This window comes from Populus alba, chromosome 19 (assembly GCF_005239225.2).
Source record: "Populus alba chromosome 19, ASM523922v2, whole genome shotgun sequence".
In the NCBI taxonomy this organism is placed as follows: Eukaryota; Viridiplantae; Streptophyta; class Magnoliopsida; order Malpighiales; family Salicaceae; genus Populus; species Populus alba.
Window position 1 is genome coordinate 7,348,409 of NC_133302.1, and position 18,978 is coordinate 7,367,386.

Below are 18,978 nucleotides of genomic sequence, written 5' to 3' on the forward strand. Positions count from 1 at the left end.
ACCACCTAAAAAAACACATCGATTAGATGCTTTTCAGGTGAAAAACAATTAGAAAAGCAACTTACCCTAAAGGAAATAGATCTTGAAAGCACAAAAGACAGAACCTTGTATGGAAAAGGCGCCTTTCACTCAGAACCCATCGTTTTCACTCCCTTGTGCTTGTGCCAAAGTTTCGACTTCAATTTCATTCATCACAAACAGTTTTAACTTTCACTCTGCTAACAACCAGAAACTGACTATACTGTGCGTTGAAACTGGGATTTTCCTTTTGATTCCAAAACCTAGTTCATGTGAAAACAATGCAAAGAATAAGAAAACCAAGATATTTTGCTTACATTTACAGAGCGGGGCCACAAATCAGATTGTCCGCAGGAATCCGCGAACTTCAATCAAAAAGTTGTTCATGTTCTTCCTGAATCTTTGGTAATTCATGCGATCTAGAGTGGATGAAAGCTGATTGGCACTTGTGAGGGACTGCAATGCGCTTGCCATCCTTGATCTCAATGTTGGATTTGTTTGCCTCTCTATAAGCTCATTGGCTAATTTCTGCAACCAAAAATGCATCATAACACATTAATCAAATACGCCGATTCAAAACTTGTTTGTTCTTTGGGGGAAGGGGTGCAAAGGATGCGATTAATCATTGTTCTATTACCATTCTGTGAAATATTTAATGAACTTAATATTTTAAAAACTAGCGAACTTTACTTCTACAAACAATTCCTCAAACTAAACACGCCCCCTGCAGATATGTCCTTCGATCAGAAAGAAGCATTATTTACCATGTGAAGCTACTACTTATCCAGCTCTTTCAGACATTACATGCCCCATATTAAATAACAGAAAAGGAGTTGTCTGACTAACATTTCATGAAAAGTTCGTGTGTATGCATTCCGAGTTTAACTACCATTAAGGAAAAGGTGTTAAAGACTCTTAAATTTTTAGACAGAAATTCCAACAACATTTAACCAAATGTGCACACTCGTTGTAGTCTCTCCCCTTCTCCTTGCAACCACAGACATCCCCAGACATAAATCTGTGTTTGTCTGCAAGTGTTAACAGGGTGGAAAGGGGGATCTAAAACATTTTGGAGTGATGAGATTATAATTTTGCCTTCCATTAAATTGTTCACGTGAAGGAGATTCTTGAGTGGGGATAATTTTGCAACATTCACTTTCCTCTGAGACATGAGCTGCTATTTCCCAAAAGTTACCGATGCAGTCAACCACAAAGTACTATTGCTGTAATATCACAAGTAAAGACTTGCTGTAATATCACCAAGTCAAGACTATTTGATCTAGTATTTCATAATTATAAGCAAGTAAATCGCCTTCTAATCTTTCCATCCACTAAAGAGAAAATAGTTCAAGTATTATCAAGATAAGAGACTCATGTGTAGCAAGTATAAGGAGGACTACGAAATGAAAATGCCACCCACTCGTTACTGAAAGACATAATTGTGGTAATGCTTGCTGGAATGTGATAGCCGTTTGTGTCATAATGAAATGGAACATTAACATAGTGTCCAAATTATATACAAGCTTAGGGAAAAATACCTGGTAAAGAACTTGTTCACAAAGAATCAACGGAAACAGAGCATCCGCTGCAGGACCAACCAGATCCGGACTGGAAACACAAACAGAAGAGCTTCAGACTATGATATCAAGCATTGCAAGTAAAATGATTGTCAAACATGTTTTGCAAGTGTTGACGATTCTGACCTATTTCTTTTATTAAATGCAACACAAACTACTTTTTCCCCTCAACATTGCACATTAAGCTAGCCAATTACCTGTAATCCTCAAAAAGGAGTAATTGCATTAACAATTGAAGGAATCTACTCAAAATGCCTTCCTGCATATTCCCACTTGAATCTTCCACACCACTGGCATGTGAGCCCAAGCCTGTTTTGCCAGCACCTGTCTCCTTATAGTGGTAGGAAGCAAGAGCTTTCAGAGCGCTCAGGCACATATTAACTACTTCCGTGTCCTGTACCACCAATGGAAAAGTTATGGCTTTGAAGATTTAGGAAGAATTTCCTGGTACAAAAAGTAGGTGGGTGGAGGCTGTGAAGGCTATACCTTGTCATCAGTTAGTAAGAAACTTGTTGGCTTTGCATACAAGACATATTGTGCAAATTCACACAAACACAATTGTAGAGCAAAACTGAGTAATGAAGTCTATTTACATTCAGGTTCTATGCCAATCCAATTTGTGTCATATTCCAACAGGATGCACCAAACTATTTAAAGTAAAGGACTTGACAACATATGGACACAATATGCAACAAAAACAAGCACTTGTTATCCCAAATGGAGAACTGGAGCTGATGAGAGGCATTGCTATTTTCAAGTTATTTGTAGATTCATCAACTGCGCATTGTTGTCATTTTTTTTGGAAGCTTTCTGTTTGTAATTCATAATATTGCAATCAAGTATTTTTTTTTCACTACAAGGACTTGTGTTTACTATCATTTTATTCCCACTTTTAGTTCAGTACATTTATGGCTTTGGTGTGCCTATGTAAGCACACATATTCTCTGACAGAATAAAGTTGAGTTTCAGAATCTGTTGTTATTGTAGATTCAACAGGGTAGTTTCTTATGTTTTCAAGAAGTATCCCTTATGGATTTCAAGGGTCTAGCCTAGTGGGTCCTATGTTTTCTATCCCTTTTCTATTCCATCCTAGTTCTACATCAAGAGCACAAAAAAGAAAAAGAAAAAGAGGATCATTAGTTACCTGATGGCGAAGACCAAAATCAAGGGTCCCAAGCACATGGCCAAAAGCTTCATTGTTCAGTTGGGCAACTGTTTCGGGATACACCTCCAACAAATGCGACAGTAGCGAGAAGTACTGCACAGTCATGGACCATCTTAAGTTACCAATGATCAAAATGGAGCTTTATATCTCATGATCTATAAAACTCTTACATCATGGCAAAGCTTCGGGTACTTCAGCAACTCCAAAGAGATCAGAGGGGTAACTATGTGAAGTCCGAAGTAGACCACCTGCAAGACCAATGCATGAGAAACCAAGTACATGATATTTATACTCCAACTGCTGGACAAGCTTACCTCAGATATATTTGTCCCTGGTGTCTCAACTGAATCTGATGAAAAGTCAACCTGAAATATTCATAAATTCTCAATAAGCTATGAAATGGTCTAAATTTTCATCCCAATCAAAAAAATGAAGAAGAAAAGGTACCAGATCTTTTGAACAAAGACTTGAAAGAAGCTGAAGAAGAGCACGTAAATCTTTATACTGCTCAGTTTTTGCCTCACTAAGCAAACTACTTGAAAGACTCAACGATATCTGCAAAACAGTGAAGTGAGTTGGGGGGTAATCAAAAAGAAAAACTGCATCTTATCCATAATGAATTACGAATGTTATATTAAAAGAATAAGAAGAAGCATGCGGCAGAACTATATACCGATGGATGGGTATAAGAATTCAGAACAAATTAGATCAGAGAGTTCAAAAATCCCATAAAACACAGTTAAGCATTAATAAGAAAACATGTCTGCTACCTCTAGATAGTTTACTTTTAAATTTGAAAATAGGAGATTTCAGCTACATGAATGATTTTATGAGACATGGTGTGCGCAGAGTCTAAGTTCAGCCTCTCTTACGTGAGCAACAAAATAAAGCTAGCAAATTTTAGCATTTACAAGTAAAATTCTTTTCCAATTTTTAGGTTGGAATCCAAGATCTCTTCCGGGGGGGGGGGGGGTGGGGGGGGGGTATGGCACTATTCATTACTTAGATGGCAATTCAATTTTGTTACCAAGAATCAAATCCATTCCAAAGTTTGAATTGCAGTTGCAGTATCAAGAACAATTTTGTCATTATGGTAGCAAGTCATGAAAGGTGGACCTCTTATTCTATATTGCAGATTTTCAACAATATCATTAAATAGCACAGCACTAACACCGTTATTAACTAATTAGCAAATTATCATGAATGCACAAAGATTTACACTTAACCCATTACATGTCCTTGTCCTGGAGTAGGTAAATTGCTATATAAGTTAGGTCCAAAATATAAGTATTGTTGGACTTGGAGTGGATCCATAGCCCAAGCACAAATGGCAAAAAAGTCTGCATTAGGGATGAGTTGACTCTGTCTTCAACTTTGATTTATAAAAGCATAGATGTTAAGTATTTAATGGGAACAGCACAAGGGCCATGCCCAAGCCAGAAGAGAGCCAACCAAAAAGAAAAAGAAAAGGAGCAAGAGAATAAATTGCTGTTCCATTTGTTTATGTAGATGAACATGGTCTAAAGCTTTCAACCAAAGCCAGAGAACATCTTTCATACAAGAATCCAACCAAAAGCATCCTATGAAAGTAATGTTCTACCACAGCCTTGGATGTCAAGAGGCAAGTTGATGGCAGTTTTATGAGAAAACAGTCATTTCTATGAAAATGCAAGGGCAAGATTCTTCCACCATTATTTTTTCTGGATTAGCATGAATAACCTTAATCGGCACCAGGCAGTCACGAAAAGTACCTTGCCAATATTGTGAGATGAGTAAAGCTGAAGCAAACGCATGCAGAAATCAACAAAGACAGCAGTTTCTTGGGATTCCAGGTAGGAAATTTGGCCATCCACCAAATCAACAACAAATTTAAGTAGCAGATAAACAACTGCAGACTAAAATATAAACTGAGATTAGTGCCAAGAAATTACAACAGGTAACGATGAACATCATGTAAGAAAACCAAAACGGAATAAGCAACATGTTCCTTAAAAGTAAATCCAATATGAACAATGTGCTATATTCATCAAACAAAGTTTGTGACCGACTGAGGATGGGATGCACAGAACAGTCAGTCAGTCAATCAACGTCTTTCCCTAAAAATTCTGCACTTTAAGAAATAAAGTTTAAGGTAACTAAGGAGGTGAAACTAGGAATTGGATACTAGGAGATATAAAAATGTGTTTTCAATTTGAGCTTTTGGAAGAGAATACGCAGTCATTAGACTGATATGTTATGGTACCTCATGTTTGTACACTTCAAGAAGAACCAAAATCGGGTTCATCACAGAGAGTCCCATCTCATAAAGAGCTCTCTGTGTTCGAGGTTCAGAGGCACTGGCAGCTCCACGTAGTCGCTCCAACAAGCAACTCACCTAATGTTATCAGAAAATGATTATCCTTCTAGTAAAAAAAAAAATTAGTGAACAGAAAGACTCAATGTTTACTTGTAGGATGACATCTGGTTGTTGAGCAACATTTTTGAGGTCCCTCTTGTTAGATAGTTCCACCAGATACTTTGTCATATGACCCATAAGGTTCCTTACATATCTTTAATAAAAGGATACGCAGACATCAGAAAATAATAATAATAATAATAAAATATGTGTGTGTGCGCGCGCACACAGAAGACTCACTGATTTGAAGCTCCTAAATTACCCATTCCAGAAGCAGAAAGAACCAGTGTTTGAGCCAGTGAACGCTAAACAAGAAAAATAACTTATAGTTAAAACTGGAGACAGCAAGAATATAATAGCAGATGACAACATTTGAAACTCACCTGATTAGAAGAATTTAACACGAAAAATGTTTGTTCATTTGCAAATGCATTTGCTAGTTCACGCCATGAGTCCTATAAAATTATTTTTTTAAAATGAAACAGATCAAATAACAGTAATTAAATGCTGTTAGAAAATAAAATAAAAAAATAAAAAAAAACCCTCCAATACATTGCATCCTATTCTACCATAAAGTAATTCAGGAATTTACTTCAAGATTTCCAAAAGAATGTCATATTATCGATATAAGTACCTTTCTGATCATTTATCATGATTCATAGATAATACTAATAAAGGAAAAAATGCAGCCAGAAAAATGTATGAAGGGAGCCAGCCTATAGTTACGAGGCTGAATATCATTAAAAGAGACCACTATGATCGATATTGATATTTAAGCTAGTCAAAATATTGTAAACGCATGTCACTTACCAGTTGAACAAGTTGACCACAAATATTTTTTCGCCGAACAAGAGCATGGAGTAGTTTGGAGCAAGTTAACTCCTGTTGCATGTGAACAAAGAGCATTATTAAGGAACAGCAGACCTAACATGGCCCATGGATTATCAAAGGGCTGAAACTACAGGGGAGAGGTTCCTAATGCTGTTAATATGTCAATGTGATTCTTCAGGTAACCAAAAGGATGGAAATGGAAATAAGGATTTCTACTAGATAAGTTTACATTAGCTAGGATGAATTCATCCAGAGTTCAAAACCTTTACAAATATTGCCAGTTTTATTCTAAGAAGATTATGAGAAAATATAACTCAACGGCCTTCTATGCTCTTACCTAATCCCAATATGTAGTTATAAAAAGACAATGAATTCAAGAACTCTTAAGCAGAAATCAACCAAGAATATCTCAAATTATATAATCATTATTTGAATTATTATTTTGAGCACAACAATTTCTACATTAGATAAAATATAACAATTTACAAGAATCTGAGTGCATATGAGTGCGCCCTAAGTTGTGGATGTAGGATTTTGTTCGCAGAATCAGAAGCCATATACAGATCAGTTTGGCAAGTACACTAAGAAAAAGTTAACAATGTTTTCATGGAGCAAAACATAATTTGAATACAATCACCAATAAGAAGTTCAATCTATGATTTGGATACAAAATTGTATTTCCAGTAATAAAAAGTACCAAATAAACAACAGACAATACACTATGTCCAGTTTGTAATAACTTGGGAACTAGTATCCAAAGATGAAGCTTGGCTTGGCAACTACTCAAGCGTAGGAGATGGAAAAATGGCTACGCTGTTAGATTGTAGATTGTGGAAGTTGAGAAAAAATAAATAAATGCAAGGGAGTTAAGATCAAGGAATGTAGAACAAGCACAAATGTCAAACCATAAAATTCCCATAACTTGTACCTGCAAATCCTTCTCCCCAGGATAAGACAAGAGAGTTGTCACTGAGATACGAACAATAATGTCAAGCACAAATTTTCCCTGATAAGTTTCTCCAAAAAAGCTGAGCAAAGCTTTTCTGGAGTGTTGCTGCTGCTGCTGATACCCTGAATTGAGGGTGCTGTCTCTAATTTCTTCTGACAATAGATATGTACGAGACCATCTTGCAAGAAACCATATAACAGCCTACACAAAATATCAGCTAAAATAGTTAATCCTAGATCATGATGGGGGGAGACAATTACAGAAAGTAAAAGTTCGCTCACATCTACTCATTGTAAGATGCACAATCAAAAAACTCTTAGGATAATAAGTGACGGGGAACAATTATCCCAGGAATTTATGGACCATATTGATATGACCAAGCCTAATAAGAAGTCCACAAAAAAACTTGGTAACATCTAATATAGAGCATGAAGTTATTGTTTTTCTCTTTTAATTATTTTCCTAGTTAATTTTGAATTTTAATTATTTGTTTCCTACTTAACTTGGGACTTTTAATTTAACTAGTATTTTACAATTTAGAAATCCTAATACTAGATGGATTCTATTAATTAGATAAGTTTTAATTAGAAATCATTTCCTATAAAGGATTTTAGTACTAATATAAATAGAAATGTCTAGTTTATTTTATAAAATCAAGACTAGTATTCATATTCAATAAAGATATCAAAGAATTTTCTCTAGATTTCTCTTCGGTTTGGTCTGTAACCTTACGGCTTGAAAACCCTAATTTTATCTTTGTTATACGCCGCTTCAGGTGGTATCAAAGAGGGTCAACATCCAGATCGATAGCAAACCGTGAAGAGAATCGTGGAGTAGCTGGTGGCAAACATCTCTGTGATAGCAGCTTTAGAGGGGCAAATGCAAACTAGGTTTGACGACATTAATACTAGAGTTGATGACCTTACAACTAAGCTTGAGGCACTAGGGTTGCACGCACACATGCACAGAGGAAGAAGAGAGGCATGTGTCGGGGATGACGCTTATTGCCAACTTGTCATTGAACGAGTCCATGCAAATCCTCATGGTCAATATGACTATAGGTATTCATATGATGAAGAATATCTATTTTGGCTTATAGGAAGCATAAACAGGAATTTCAAAGAGGAGAGGAATGCGTTCGGAGACTTAACTTTAGACCTATTCCTAAAATTCTATCTACACAACCACTTGTCTTTGTGAAGGGTGTTGGTGACGATAAATTTAATGAAGACCTCGAGACCTTGTCAAATCAAGACAAACAACCACAACCCAAAAGACATAAATTGATTAACGTGATTAAAGGTCAGTAGGAGCAAGAATCTTACAATGGTGAGGATGTTTTATAGATGATGAAGAATGTTTATATGATGATGATCATGCAAACAAGGACATAAAGGATCAATAATTTCTAACAAGTCTTGTAGAGATACTATGAAAGATTATTTTGGGATTCCTTTAAATACAACAGTTGAAGTATTGGACAGATGATGATGAGCTCAAGTTTGAAGTAGAAAAATGTGGGAAGAATCTACAAGTGGACTTCATAGGAATAGAAAGTATAATATCAAATATTGATTTTTCCTTATTATACACGCACTATAAATTAAATTTTGAAGTTCACATGTCAAAAACATGCTACTTTGCAAGCAAGCTAGCTACAATAATATATTTGAAGTAGTTGTTCATTTGGAGTGGAAAGGTTCAATTTCTGACAGATAACTCGAGGACGAGTTTTTCTAAAGTAGGGAAGACTGACACAAAACAATTATCTCAGGAGTTTATGGACTATATTGACAAGACCAAGTCTAAAAAGAAGTCCACAAAGAAACCCGAAAACAGCTGATATAAAGCCTAAAGTTAATGTTTTCCTATTTTAATTATTTTCTTAATTAATTTTGGATTTTAATTATTTATTTCCTACTTAGCTTAGGACTTCTAATTGAACTAGTGTTTTATTATTTAGAAATCCTAATGGTTGATGGATTATATTAGCTAGGTAAGTTTTAATTAGGAATCATTTCCTATGAAGGATTTTAGTGCTACAATAAATAGAGATGTCTAGTTTATTTTATGGAGATCATGACTATTATTCATATTCAATAAAGATACTAGAGAATTTTCTCTAGATTTCTCTATAGTTTAGCTTGAAACCTTAGGGCTTGAGAACCCTAGTTTTATCTTCGCTATACTCTGCGTCAATAAAGAAACCAGGGTATCAAAGCAGTGAAGCACAACAATCTGATCTTTGTTATAAACAAAAAAGGCACAGAGGGCATAGGCCAATTAAATGCCTATGGTTAAAAATGTATGCTGACCAGATACTAGGAACATGCCCAAGTTGACAAAGCTAGAAACAGAAATAGTTGGCCAAAAACAACTCAAGGAGTACATGCATCTTGCACCTTAAAAATACCACTCTTTAAGTTCTCATGACTACAATCCATACATCATTACAGACAGATCTTTACTACAACTAACTATAACATTCAGAAAGCAGTACAATGTATTCACACCTATACCGATAATGCATAAAGGAACTAAAGTCCAAAAAACAGAAAGCTGAAAGTAACTTCAGACAAAATGAACCTCACTACCTCCATGAGCCGGGGACTGAAAACTGAAGCTCTCATTTCTGGACCTAAACTTTGCTGGGCAAAATTTATGATTGAACTGCATTAAGCAAAACAGTGAATGTGTTGCATGATTCAATTGCAGAGAGGAAAAGATTTAGCAAGAAATTTGTAAAATAAGCTACAGGGCATGCATTCAGGCAACAGTAAGCAGTTCCTCTTCCTCTTCTTAGTTTCCTTCTTGCAAACCAAAATTGCAGAATTTTTTGAAGGAACAGTTTTGAACTCATATTCTACTTAGATTTGGCATATCCAGTACTTTTTCATGAATGCAAAGTAAAAAACTTACATGGAGAGTACCACAACAGGATGCTTATCTGCTTCCACCGTGTCCAGAAAATGAGTCTGTATTGTGTTAGGCACCTAATTAACACAAAACAATATGCCCCATAATTAGAATGTTAAGTCACAAGATTGGTTTGTAATACAAACAACTTTAACAAGTCTAGCATACCAACTAACAGACACACACAGAGACAATATTTCAAAAGTGGCCTGGAAACTATTTTACTTAAAAAGTTGTGATACTAACACAAATATCCTTATAAATAAAGAGGATAAGAAAAGAGATATCCAATGGCACTTCTCTCTTAAACAAGTAAACAGTGATATCTTTCTGTATCAAAATAGACAAAGGCACACTTCCATGATTGAATATCTTTTGATTGGGACCAAGGAGCCTCATCCCATATTTTAGCTTTGGAAGAATGAAGCTCATATTGGAAAATTCATACTAGCTTATTATGTTAATTTATGTATTTATTTTCTCATCAAAAGTTTACTTAATCAAGATTACAGATTAGACATAGTATAGCAATCTCTCATCTCTTAAAATAAGCAATCAAGGCAAGGAAGTAAGAAGATAATGCAAAATGAGATCCATGTTGGGAGTGCAAGCACCTTAATGTAAACTTCAGAGTATTTAAGGGGGAAAAACATGCTACATGTGAAGCATCATATTACTCATATATGCTAAACAAAGCCTAGAACTAAGCACAAGTAACCAAGTACCAGGGGTGTTTCTCCCTCTCCTTCATCTGCAAGTACATGCCCAGTTATTAACAACAATGAGTAAAGTTCCTCCAAAGTTGGAGTTGGATCAACAATACCCCTGCCCTACAAAATAAAGAACATGAGATGTAAGCAAACATCATTAATAACTAAAGAAGAAATTATTGCTCTTTTTTCTGTACATCCTGCCTCTGAAAATATTTTTCAGTGCTACATGCTAAAAAAGTATAAATTTTCATTTTTAAATCTCAAATCAAAGAAATCCACCAATTATAACTTGATGAAGAAAAATACATTGTATTGACAAATAAATTGATGCAGTTTCATTTTATCAAATCTTGACAAGCTTTGAAAGAACAAAAGTCGGTCAGTATAAGCCTGGGTTAAAGATTCCAATGTTTTAAAAGTCCAAGTCCTGGTGATCTATCAGAAACATTCAATCCGTAAGTGGACCAGTTGAGTGCAATGCAAATAAGTGATGGCTAATGGAAAATGATATATTGTAAGTTCAAAAGAAACTCATCATTCCTCCCAATGATGCACACAAAAAAAAGGTTCCTTCAAAAATATTCTTCAAAGATAATAATCAAGAGTACCTGATGCAATGCAGCAAAGCGCTCCGAAAACAGCCTCGTGAGCAAAGGAATCGCAACATCAATTGCTGCTCTTGCAATAAACGCATAAGAATTTAACCTCTCATCCATGGCTGTATGACATGTAACAAAGACAGGAGGGCATCAATCAAGGTGCTAAAATGAAAAATATAAAACAAGCATTTCAATAGTAACCAAAATGATGATTAATTTAAAGTGAATCCACACACTTAAAATTTAGAAACCTTTTCCCATACCAGTAATAGATGCTTGAAGGTAATACAAGTCATCATCATCATCATCATCCCTCATCGCTGATGTAGAAGCCACTGTGCAGGCAAAGATAGTTATTTAAACCAGTTCTAAAAAAGATGAATGAATCAAAAAGTCAATAAATCAGTAAGACAATCATTAAAAAGCTCCATTCTTACCTCTTAGCTCAGAGTCTACAATCAAGGCAAAAAGGCTGGCTGCAGCATTGATCCCTTCAGGTGGAAGCAACTCTGTCCCACCAGTACTATCCTAAGAAGAATAACAAGACAAGACTAATGCTAAATCTGATGGCAAGTACAAACAATTTTAAAAGGATAAAAATACATTCTGCTAAAAAATAGAAGTAACCACGGCAAGCAAAAGCAAACTATACATAAAATTTGGAACCATAACAAACCTAAACATGCAATTATCAATAAAGCAATGATGAATGAATTAATGAATGACAAAGGTGATCCTTTAATCACACACATAATTTCACAAGAACAAACTAACGTGTAAATACCACAAGTAAGGTGGTCCAGGTATCTAGCAGGATATCACGTGCCTCCCAGCTCCATGTCCCCTCCTCACAGTTTTTAGTCAAAAGGACTTTGATAACTTGACACATCAAGGTGGATAAAAAGGCAAGAGTGCCAAAGGGCCTGAACATCGAGCCAAAAAAAAATCAATTATTTAAAGACTATATGGCATGATGCAATGCTTGCCAAATATACAAAACACAAAACAGAAATAGCATATCTCCAATTCAAAAGAGATCTAAAAAGTGGAAGTGCTAATACAGGATATATTCTCCCACTAACCTTATGGATTTTAACAGATTGTCTAACACAATAGGGTTTGTGACAGTTGCGATAGATAAAAGTGCACGGCATCCATCAAGCAACTCACTGAAACAAACAGAATAAATATGACACTTTGCAGGAAGCAAAACAGGTGATTGAAAGTGTATAATATGTAGGAATATGACCTTTCACTTTTCCCATCTTCAATTGCTTGTGAAACGGCATCAGGAGGATCAATCCACTGAATTATCCCAGAAAGCAGTTGTAGCAAATGATGCTCTTGCATTTGTCCATCATCTGCACTATTGAACAGAATACTTAGCATGTCTATTAATGGATCAGTCCATTCCTCAGTAGGAAAGAACAAAGAGTTGCTCTCCGATCAAAAATTTCAAGGTGTTGCGAAATAAAAAAAAATTGAATGTGCAAGCAATTTTATTTGTTCTGACAGTCCAGTAGTCAATGCTGGTATTGCACACATATCCAACTGTGAAAACGTTTGCAGCTTTTACCCCATTCAATCTCATGAATAAACTCCAATTTTTTTCTCAATCTAATTTCAATACTTTTCTAATAATAATTCCTGTTACCATCATTGAAAAACTTTCCAACAAAGTCCAACTTTCATTGTTGAAATCACCCAACTACAGAAACAATTATCATAATCACAAATCTACTGTTTCATTTCCAAAACTAAAGATCACACCAGTAGACCATCTAAAAGTTTTAGAAATCCATTTAAACTTTGGATTTACATGCAATGTTAGAGCAGCTACAGGCATGGCAATCTGCTTCTGTGTCAACAAAGATGGAGAATCTATTTAAAGTTCAGGGTAGTACAATTTTGGGATAGAGGTCGCTTATGGGGCTGGAGCTACATTTTAATTGAAAATTTCCCCGTGGTCATTGGCTCAAGAAGCATGGTGAATGTTGAATAGAGGTAGTTATCTGGACAGACCAGAGGAATTAGCTTTATTTGGAGGAGTAAGAGGAAAAGGCATGCATCAAAATTTCCATCTTAAACCTCTTGTTAACAAGTTCTTCGGTAAGAACAGTAACTAAAGAAAAAACTCAACAATTAGCAATATGCTTACCATTTTTAGCATAGGAACCTCATAGTTACTAATTAAACCAAAGCAAACATCAAGAGATTATTAGCATCATAGAATGAAATCATCTAATAAAAAAGGTAAAGTTAAGAGAAATAATACTAACCAGAAAGGAATATAGTTCCTGTCAAGGAGCAGAACTGTATGATAAGTTTTCGAGCAGAGACTGCAAGAGGACAATCAAGCCAGTAGCCACCACGAGAAAACTTCTCCCTTAGAGTTGCATATAAACCCAGGAGCCACCCAACATGGCCACTTGAAATCAGAACATCACGCCATGCAGGACCTGGCTACAAGTATAGATTGACAATCAATGAATCAATTAAATGTGATCTTAATAGATATGACCCTAATGATAGATTCAAAGCATGAGTTTTGCACCCAAGTTTTTCCATAATATAAACAAGAACAAAACAAAACATCACTAACCATGGAAACTTTAAGATAATAAATTTGTTACCTGCACTATGGTGCAGTCAGACTTCTTGGGTGAACTGTGACCTCTAACTCCAGGTAAAAAGGCATTTCTTCCACCTTTTGTGCCAGTTGTGTTGTACCGGAAATCCCAGTTCAGGATTTGAAGCATGAGACGCAGTGCTGCAGTACAAACCTTAACCTCGGGTACTTCAGTATTGGAGTCAGTTATTCTCCTTGTGACACTTGCAGCAGCATTTTGTGCCCAGCAATAGAATGTCTATGATTCAAAAGGTAGCAAAACAACAATTAAATATGTCTGAACAGGGAAGACAGTGAGAAGAAAGAATCATATGCACAAATATCAAATATCATTGTATCAGGGAAAACTCCACAGTTAATAGATAGAAGAATATCATAGAATTAAGCAGGATAGGGAGAACCTTGACATAGTCTTTTTCTAACAACATACGGCATTGCTCATGAAATTCCCTGGGAAGGCCCATGGCAGTTGAAGTAGAAGGTGAGAATTCTGATACCTGCAATGGTGGAATTATTAGTCCCATATTTTAGCAACATGTTAATAAAATAAAGTAGATTCCAGTCAGAAAAAACATGCTCATAATGAAATAACTTGAGAAAAGTACATACCAAAGATTCTAGAAAATTGACTCCAGAGAACTGCACATCTACACCATGAATGCCAAGAATAGCCTGGTTTATCTGCAGGTGAAAAATTGTTAGACAAGCATGCGGAATATCTATGAGCATGCACTCAATTTAAATGTGTATCTGCATGCTGGAGTGGGTGTGCTTGCAACAACTGGTATGCCACAGAAGAAAATTTCGACATCACCAAAAGTAATACTGTTCACAGTTCAAAATGATTAAGCATAAAGATAACAGCAAAAGAAAACATTGGTTTTGCTAATATCTAGGGTGAATCAATGAATGGCTTATGCTGGTATATGGGCAATGGAAATGGTCAGAAAAGGTATCCTCCTTTAATTTTAATATGTTATGAATAACAGATTTAATGTGTCCATGAACATGCATTTCCTCTTCTGTTGAGTTCAGTTGCTAATTAATTAACCTATTGCAAAATTGACAGTCACCAATGGGAACTCGTCATTTCATAAGCCCATAGAGACAACCCTTACTTATCTTATTGTTAATTAATAGCAGAACAATCTAGTATAATATTACACTGTAGGAGATGAATTTCAGTAATGTTACAGTTCGATGACAAATAAGAAAAATTAGATGCCTTCGGAATATAAAATTTCTCATCTGTACGAATGCACCTAACATTTCGAGATGATGTTCAATATGAAGAGCACATATACGAAGAGCAGGTTATTTCCGTGAAAAAAGGAAAAATCTTGTTGGCACAAAGAGAGGCGTAAAGCAACAATGAGTATTTCCTCAAACCAGCAAGGAAAAAATAGTCAGGCAAGGCTGACCAAAATGAAGCATGTGATACTAAACAAGTTTTCAAGAGAAGAATATTAAACAGCTGCAATACCTGATAAAAAAAGGTCTCCTTCTCAGCAGCTGTAAAATCGATCCTGTATACAAATTATTTTCCATCATTACTCCCAAGATATTAACTTGTCCACAATCAAAAAGAACATAATGATTAATTAATAAAGACCATCAACTCCTCACAACATAAATTGGCAAAATTCTTGACATGTGCTTCACTTTATTAGGGACCTATTAAACCTAAGCTTCACAAAATTTTCTTCAAATCCACATCAAACTAGCACCAAGCACAAACAAGGAAAAGAACAGTTACAACCCAAGTAAAAGTTTGCAATAAGTTACACAAGTGATCTAGTAACATAAGAATAGATGATATTAATACATCAAAACTTGTAAGAAATTCATTTATAAATCACAGCACCACTGAAGTACAACACTAGAAATAAAATTTCAAAGGCCCTAAAATCTCAGTAAAACTAGAAATGAAAGCTACCAACACCAAACCATAATGACGGACCACAACACTTGTCCTAGAAATGAGTAGTATGGAACTAACAGATGCTATCTTTTCAACATTGCTCAGCCTCAAATTTTAAGCATCTTCGAAAACACACTCTTTATGGAAGTAAAATTTGAATTCTGCTTTGACATATCATCCATCCTTCTTCAGTAAGTACAAATTAACACCATTACTTTCACTGTCACCTTAACCATGATTTCTGCTGCCACATCACCGGAGTCATCAGTAAGTACAATTTAACATCATTACTTTCACTATCACCTTAACCATGATTTCTGCTAACACATCCACCACCTCACCAGTCATTAAGATAATAGGAATGCTTCACTATTCTCCAAAACCAAATACCACTCCCAGACAGTGGATTCCTCCACCATCTTTGTTTTATTTTTCAAAATAATTGGCAAATGAACAAATGTGCCATTACTCTGCCAAAGGCTAATTATCCACTCACATTGATTGGATCTGCGTTCATTCAAGACAAACATAAATAATTTTATATTGCTCTGCTATGTTACTGAGACTGGTTGGCAACAACGTCTTGAAAATCACAAACTTTATATTTCATGTACCACATCACTCACGAACAAGCCATGTCATCTTCAATATTTGTCCAGGTTATTGCCCATGTCAATGAAATGTTAGGCAGTAATATCACAGGCAAGATAGAGCAGATTGCCCTACAAACCATAAAACTAACGCCCAAACCACACTGTTAATGCATAGCATTCCATGGCACGTGAACTTTCCATGACAATTCTCGTGGTCTATGATTATGAAACATGGAGCATCAATATCACAAGTAAAATACACTTGTTGCCACTTAAGTGTCCATCTGCACACATTACATAATTTCTATTCAGCATTTAAAGATGAAAACATGCAACTTTACCAGCCCCTTTTCATCAATTGAGCAGCCACGGAAGAAACCTTTGCTAGGACATAGCCCTCTGGCGAACCAGCATGTTGCATAACATAGCACAAACAGAAACTGCAAGCACAACACACTCATCAAAACCATGATCACCGACCAAAGATAAAATACTCGTGTAAGCAAGCCAAGATATATCAAAATTTCCACATAAAAGTGTAGTGTGCACCAGAAAAATTGCAATCCCGTATTAACACATGCATCCACAGACTTAATATCTAAAAGAAAATTCAACCAAGTCGCATAACTTTTCAATATTGCAGAATTACCTTATCAAGCTTCTCTTGTCATCACTCGTAAGCAGACTCCATTCCCTAATAGCTGCATCGCGAATCGCAGAAGCTGCTTGAAACTTTGCCATTCCCATTTGAGAATTCTCTGATACATAGAAGTTAAAATCATCAAGAACATCACATCTGATTTTCGTATAGAAACTCTAATAATACCAATCATCCATTCATATACCTTCCGAAACCATCAACAAGATAAAAATCAAAAACTACTGCAGCACACTTACCAAGAATAAATTGACATGCCTTGTAAGGCTGAGGCGACTGATTTAGCGACAGAATGGTCGCCTCAGCTGCCGCTGGATTTATATGCATCTGCCATACATACATACATAAAAGGTAAACAGTTAACAAACGCCATCCACACGATTCACGTGTTTATGCAAATGCCTAACAGCAAATAATTCAAACAGAAACCGTTACTATTAGATTAAAATCACTGATTGACATCAACAACAACTAGTGTTAATCGCCGGTTAAGTTGTTGATACCTATCACTAAAAACGACGGCGTTCAGTCAGATATTAAACAAAAACCTGATTAAACCTATTTATATTTCTTCTTAAAAAAATCCTTGTGTTAAGTTTTTAAAACGACAGCGTTGTTTTGATTTGAGGTGCTATTTTCTTGCAGATTCTCAGTAAACAGGAGAATGAAAAAAGGAGAGGACCTGGATAGAAGAGCAGGCGAGCTCAATGGCGTGCATGGTGGACTGGAGTTGTGCCAGATCGGGGATGCCGTCCCCTGTCTGCTGTTGCTGCTGCATCATTTAAGAAGGCAGTAACAGATTTAACAAGAGAAGATTGGCTTAACAGTGGTTTGGGAGTTTGATTATTTAGAATAGTTGAGGTTTTTTGCTCTGTTTTCTGCTTTCCGTTAAAAATGCAGGAGGAGGAGGAGGAGGCGGTGGCGGTGGCGGAGATGTGGAAATTTGAAGGGAGGAGTGAGGTGTGTTGTTTGTCTGTTATGTATACCGGAAAATGTTACGAGCACGCTAGAAATTATTATCTCCACACCGATTTTTTTCGCATGTAATCAGAATTACAATTTTATCCTTCAACCTCTTTTAGAAAATAGCTCTCTGTTTTTTTTTCCCCTCCCATTCAGGACAGAAATAAACTCAAGAATCAAAAGAATATGTTTGATATTGCAGTTTTTTTTTTTTTTGTTTATAATTTGAAAAAAATTATTTTATAAAAGGTATTTTTAACTTAGGTTGGTTTGGAAAAATATATATTTGGTTAAAATTATGGTTTAAATTGAGGTTGAGCAAAAAGTAGTTTAATGTGTTTGATTAAAAAAATACTTTTCAAATTGAGGTTATAAAATAATTAATATATATTGATGGTTTTTAATTTAAATACTATAGATTTAATTATTATTATTACATCATAAAATAAATAATACTTTATATAAAATATTTTATATTGTTCCATTAAACTATCTACAATTCTATCACGTATGAAATACATCCGACAAGGACTACAGTTTTATTAGTTTCGTAAGCGCGCAACAACATCAAGTAAAATATCATCATAAATAAAATTGGGATTAGGATCAAATTCTATAGATGTTACGTCATCAGGTGATCTCCTTCTAATTTATATAGTGTTATTGGATAATGTGAAATACTAATTTTTTGAATAAAACACAATTAAAAATTAAAAAAAAAATTACTGAGTCAGACCCGGTTTAATGTATTTTTATAGCTTTGAACCGGGTTTGGTCTCCACTGTTCATGTGAACGGTGGATAGTGAATTTAATTCACTCTCCATAGAAGAAGAACGCAAGACGTAGGCAGGAGAAAAACACAGGAGAAGCAAATAAAAATGACTTCTCTTGAGTTGAGGTTCGACCTCAGTTATTAGGTGGGACCCATGTGAAAAAAATATATAGTTTCCATTAACCAAACACTTTCATTCAGCTTTTGCTTCTTGTCATTGTTGCTGCCGCAGTTTCAAACGAGCACTAATATGAAAATAAACTCAGAAACCCAAATCT

The 18,978-nt window shown here is 35.4% G+C and overlaps 1 protein-coding gene across 1 annotated transcript; it reads right to left on the bottom strand.

Annotated features, from left to right (window-relative positions):
• Positions 1-153: 153 nt before the first annotated feature.
• On the bottom strand, positions 154-17,924 carry LOC118050648 (uncharacterized). Its single transcript, XM_035061050.2, has 32 exons — positions 17,647-17,924; positions 17,204-17,291; positions 16,956-17,064; positions 16,648-16,746; positions 15,276-15,318; positions 14,402-14,473; positions 14,194-14,289; positions 13,797-14,030; positions 13,443-13,626; positions 12,413-12,524; positions 12,246-12,332; positions 11,948-12,086; positions 11,601-11,691; positions 11,427-11,498; positions 11,173-11,282; positions 10,577-10,681; positions 9,855-9,928; positions 9,530-9,605; positions 6,915-7,136; positions 5,966-6,037; positions 5,539-5,610; positions 5,396-5,460; positions 5,207-5,309; positions 5,003-5,134; positions 4,512-4,655; positions 3,208-3,315; positions 3,075-3,125; positions 2,931-3,008; positions 2,740-2,853; positions 1,793-1,989; positions 1,557-1,626; positions 154-546 (listed from the first exon to the last, which is right to left on the bottom strand). Exons 1-32 carry the CDS (start codon positions 17,743-17,745, stop codon positions 358-360), a joined length of 3,507 nt encoding a protein of 1,168 aa, XP_034916941.1. The 5' UTR covers positions 17,746-17,924; the 3' UTR covers positions 154-357.
• Positions 17,925-18,978: the final 1,054 nt, after the last annotated feature.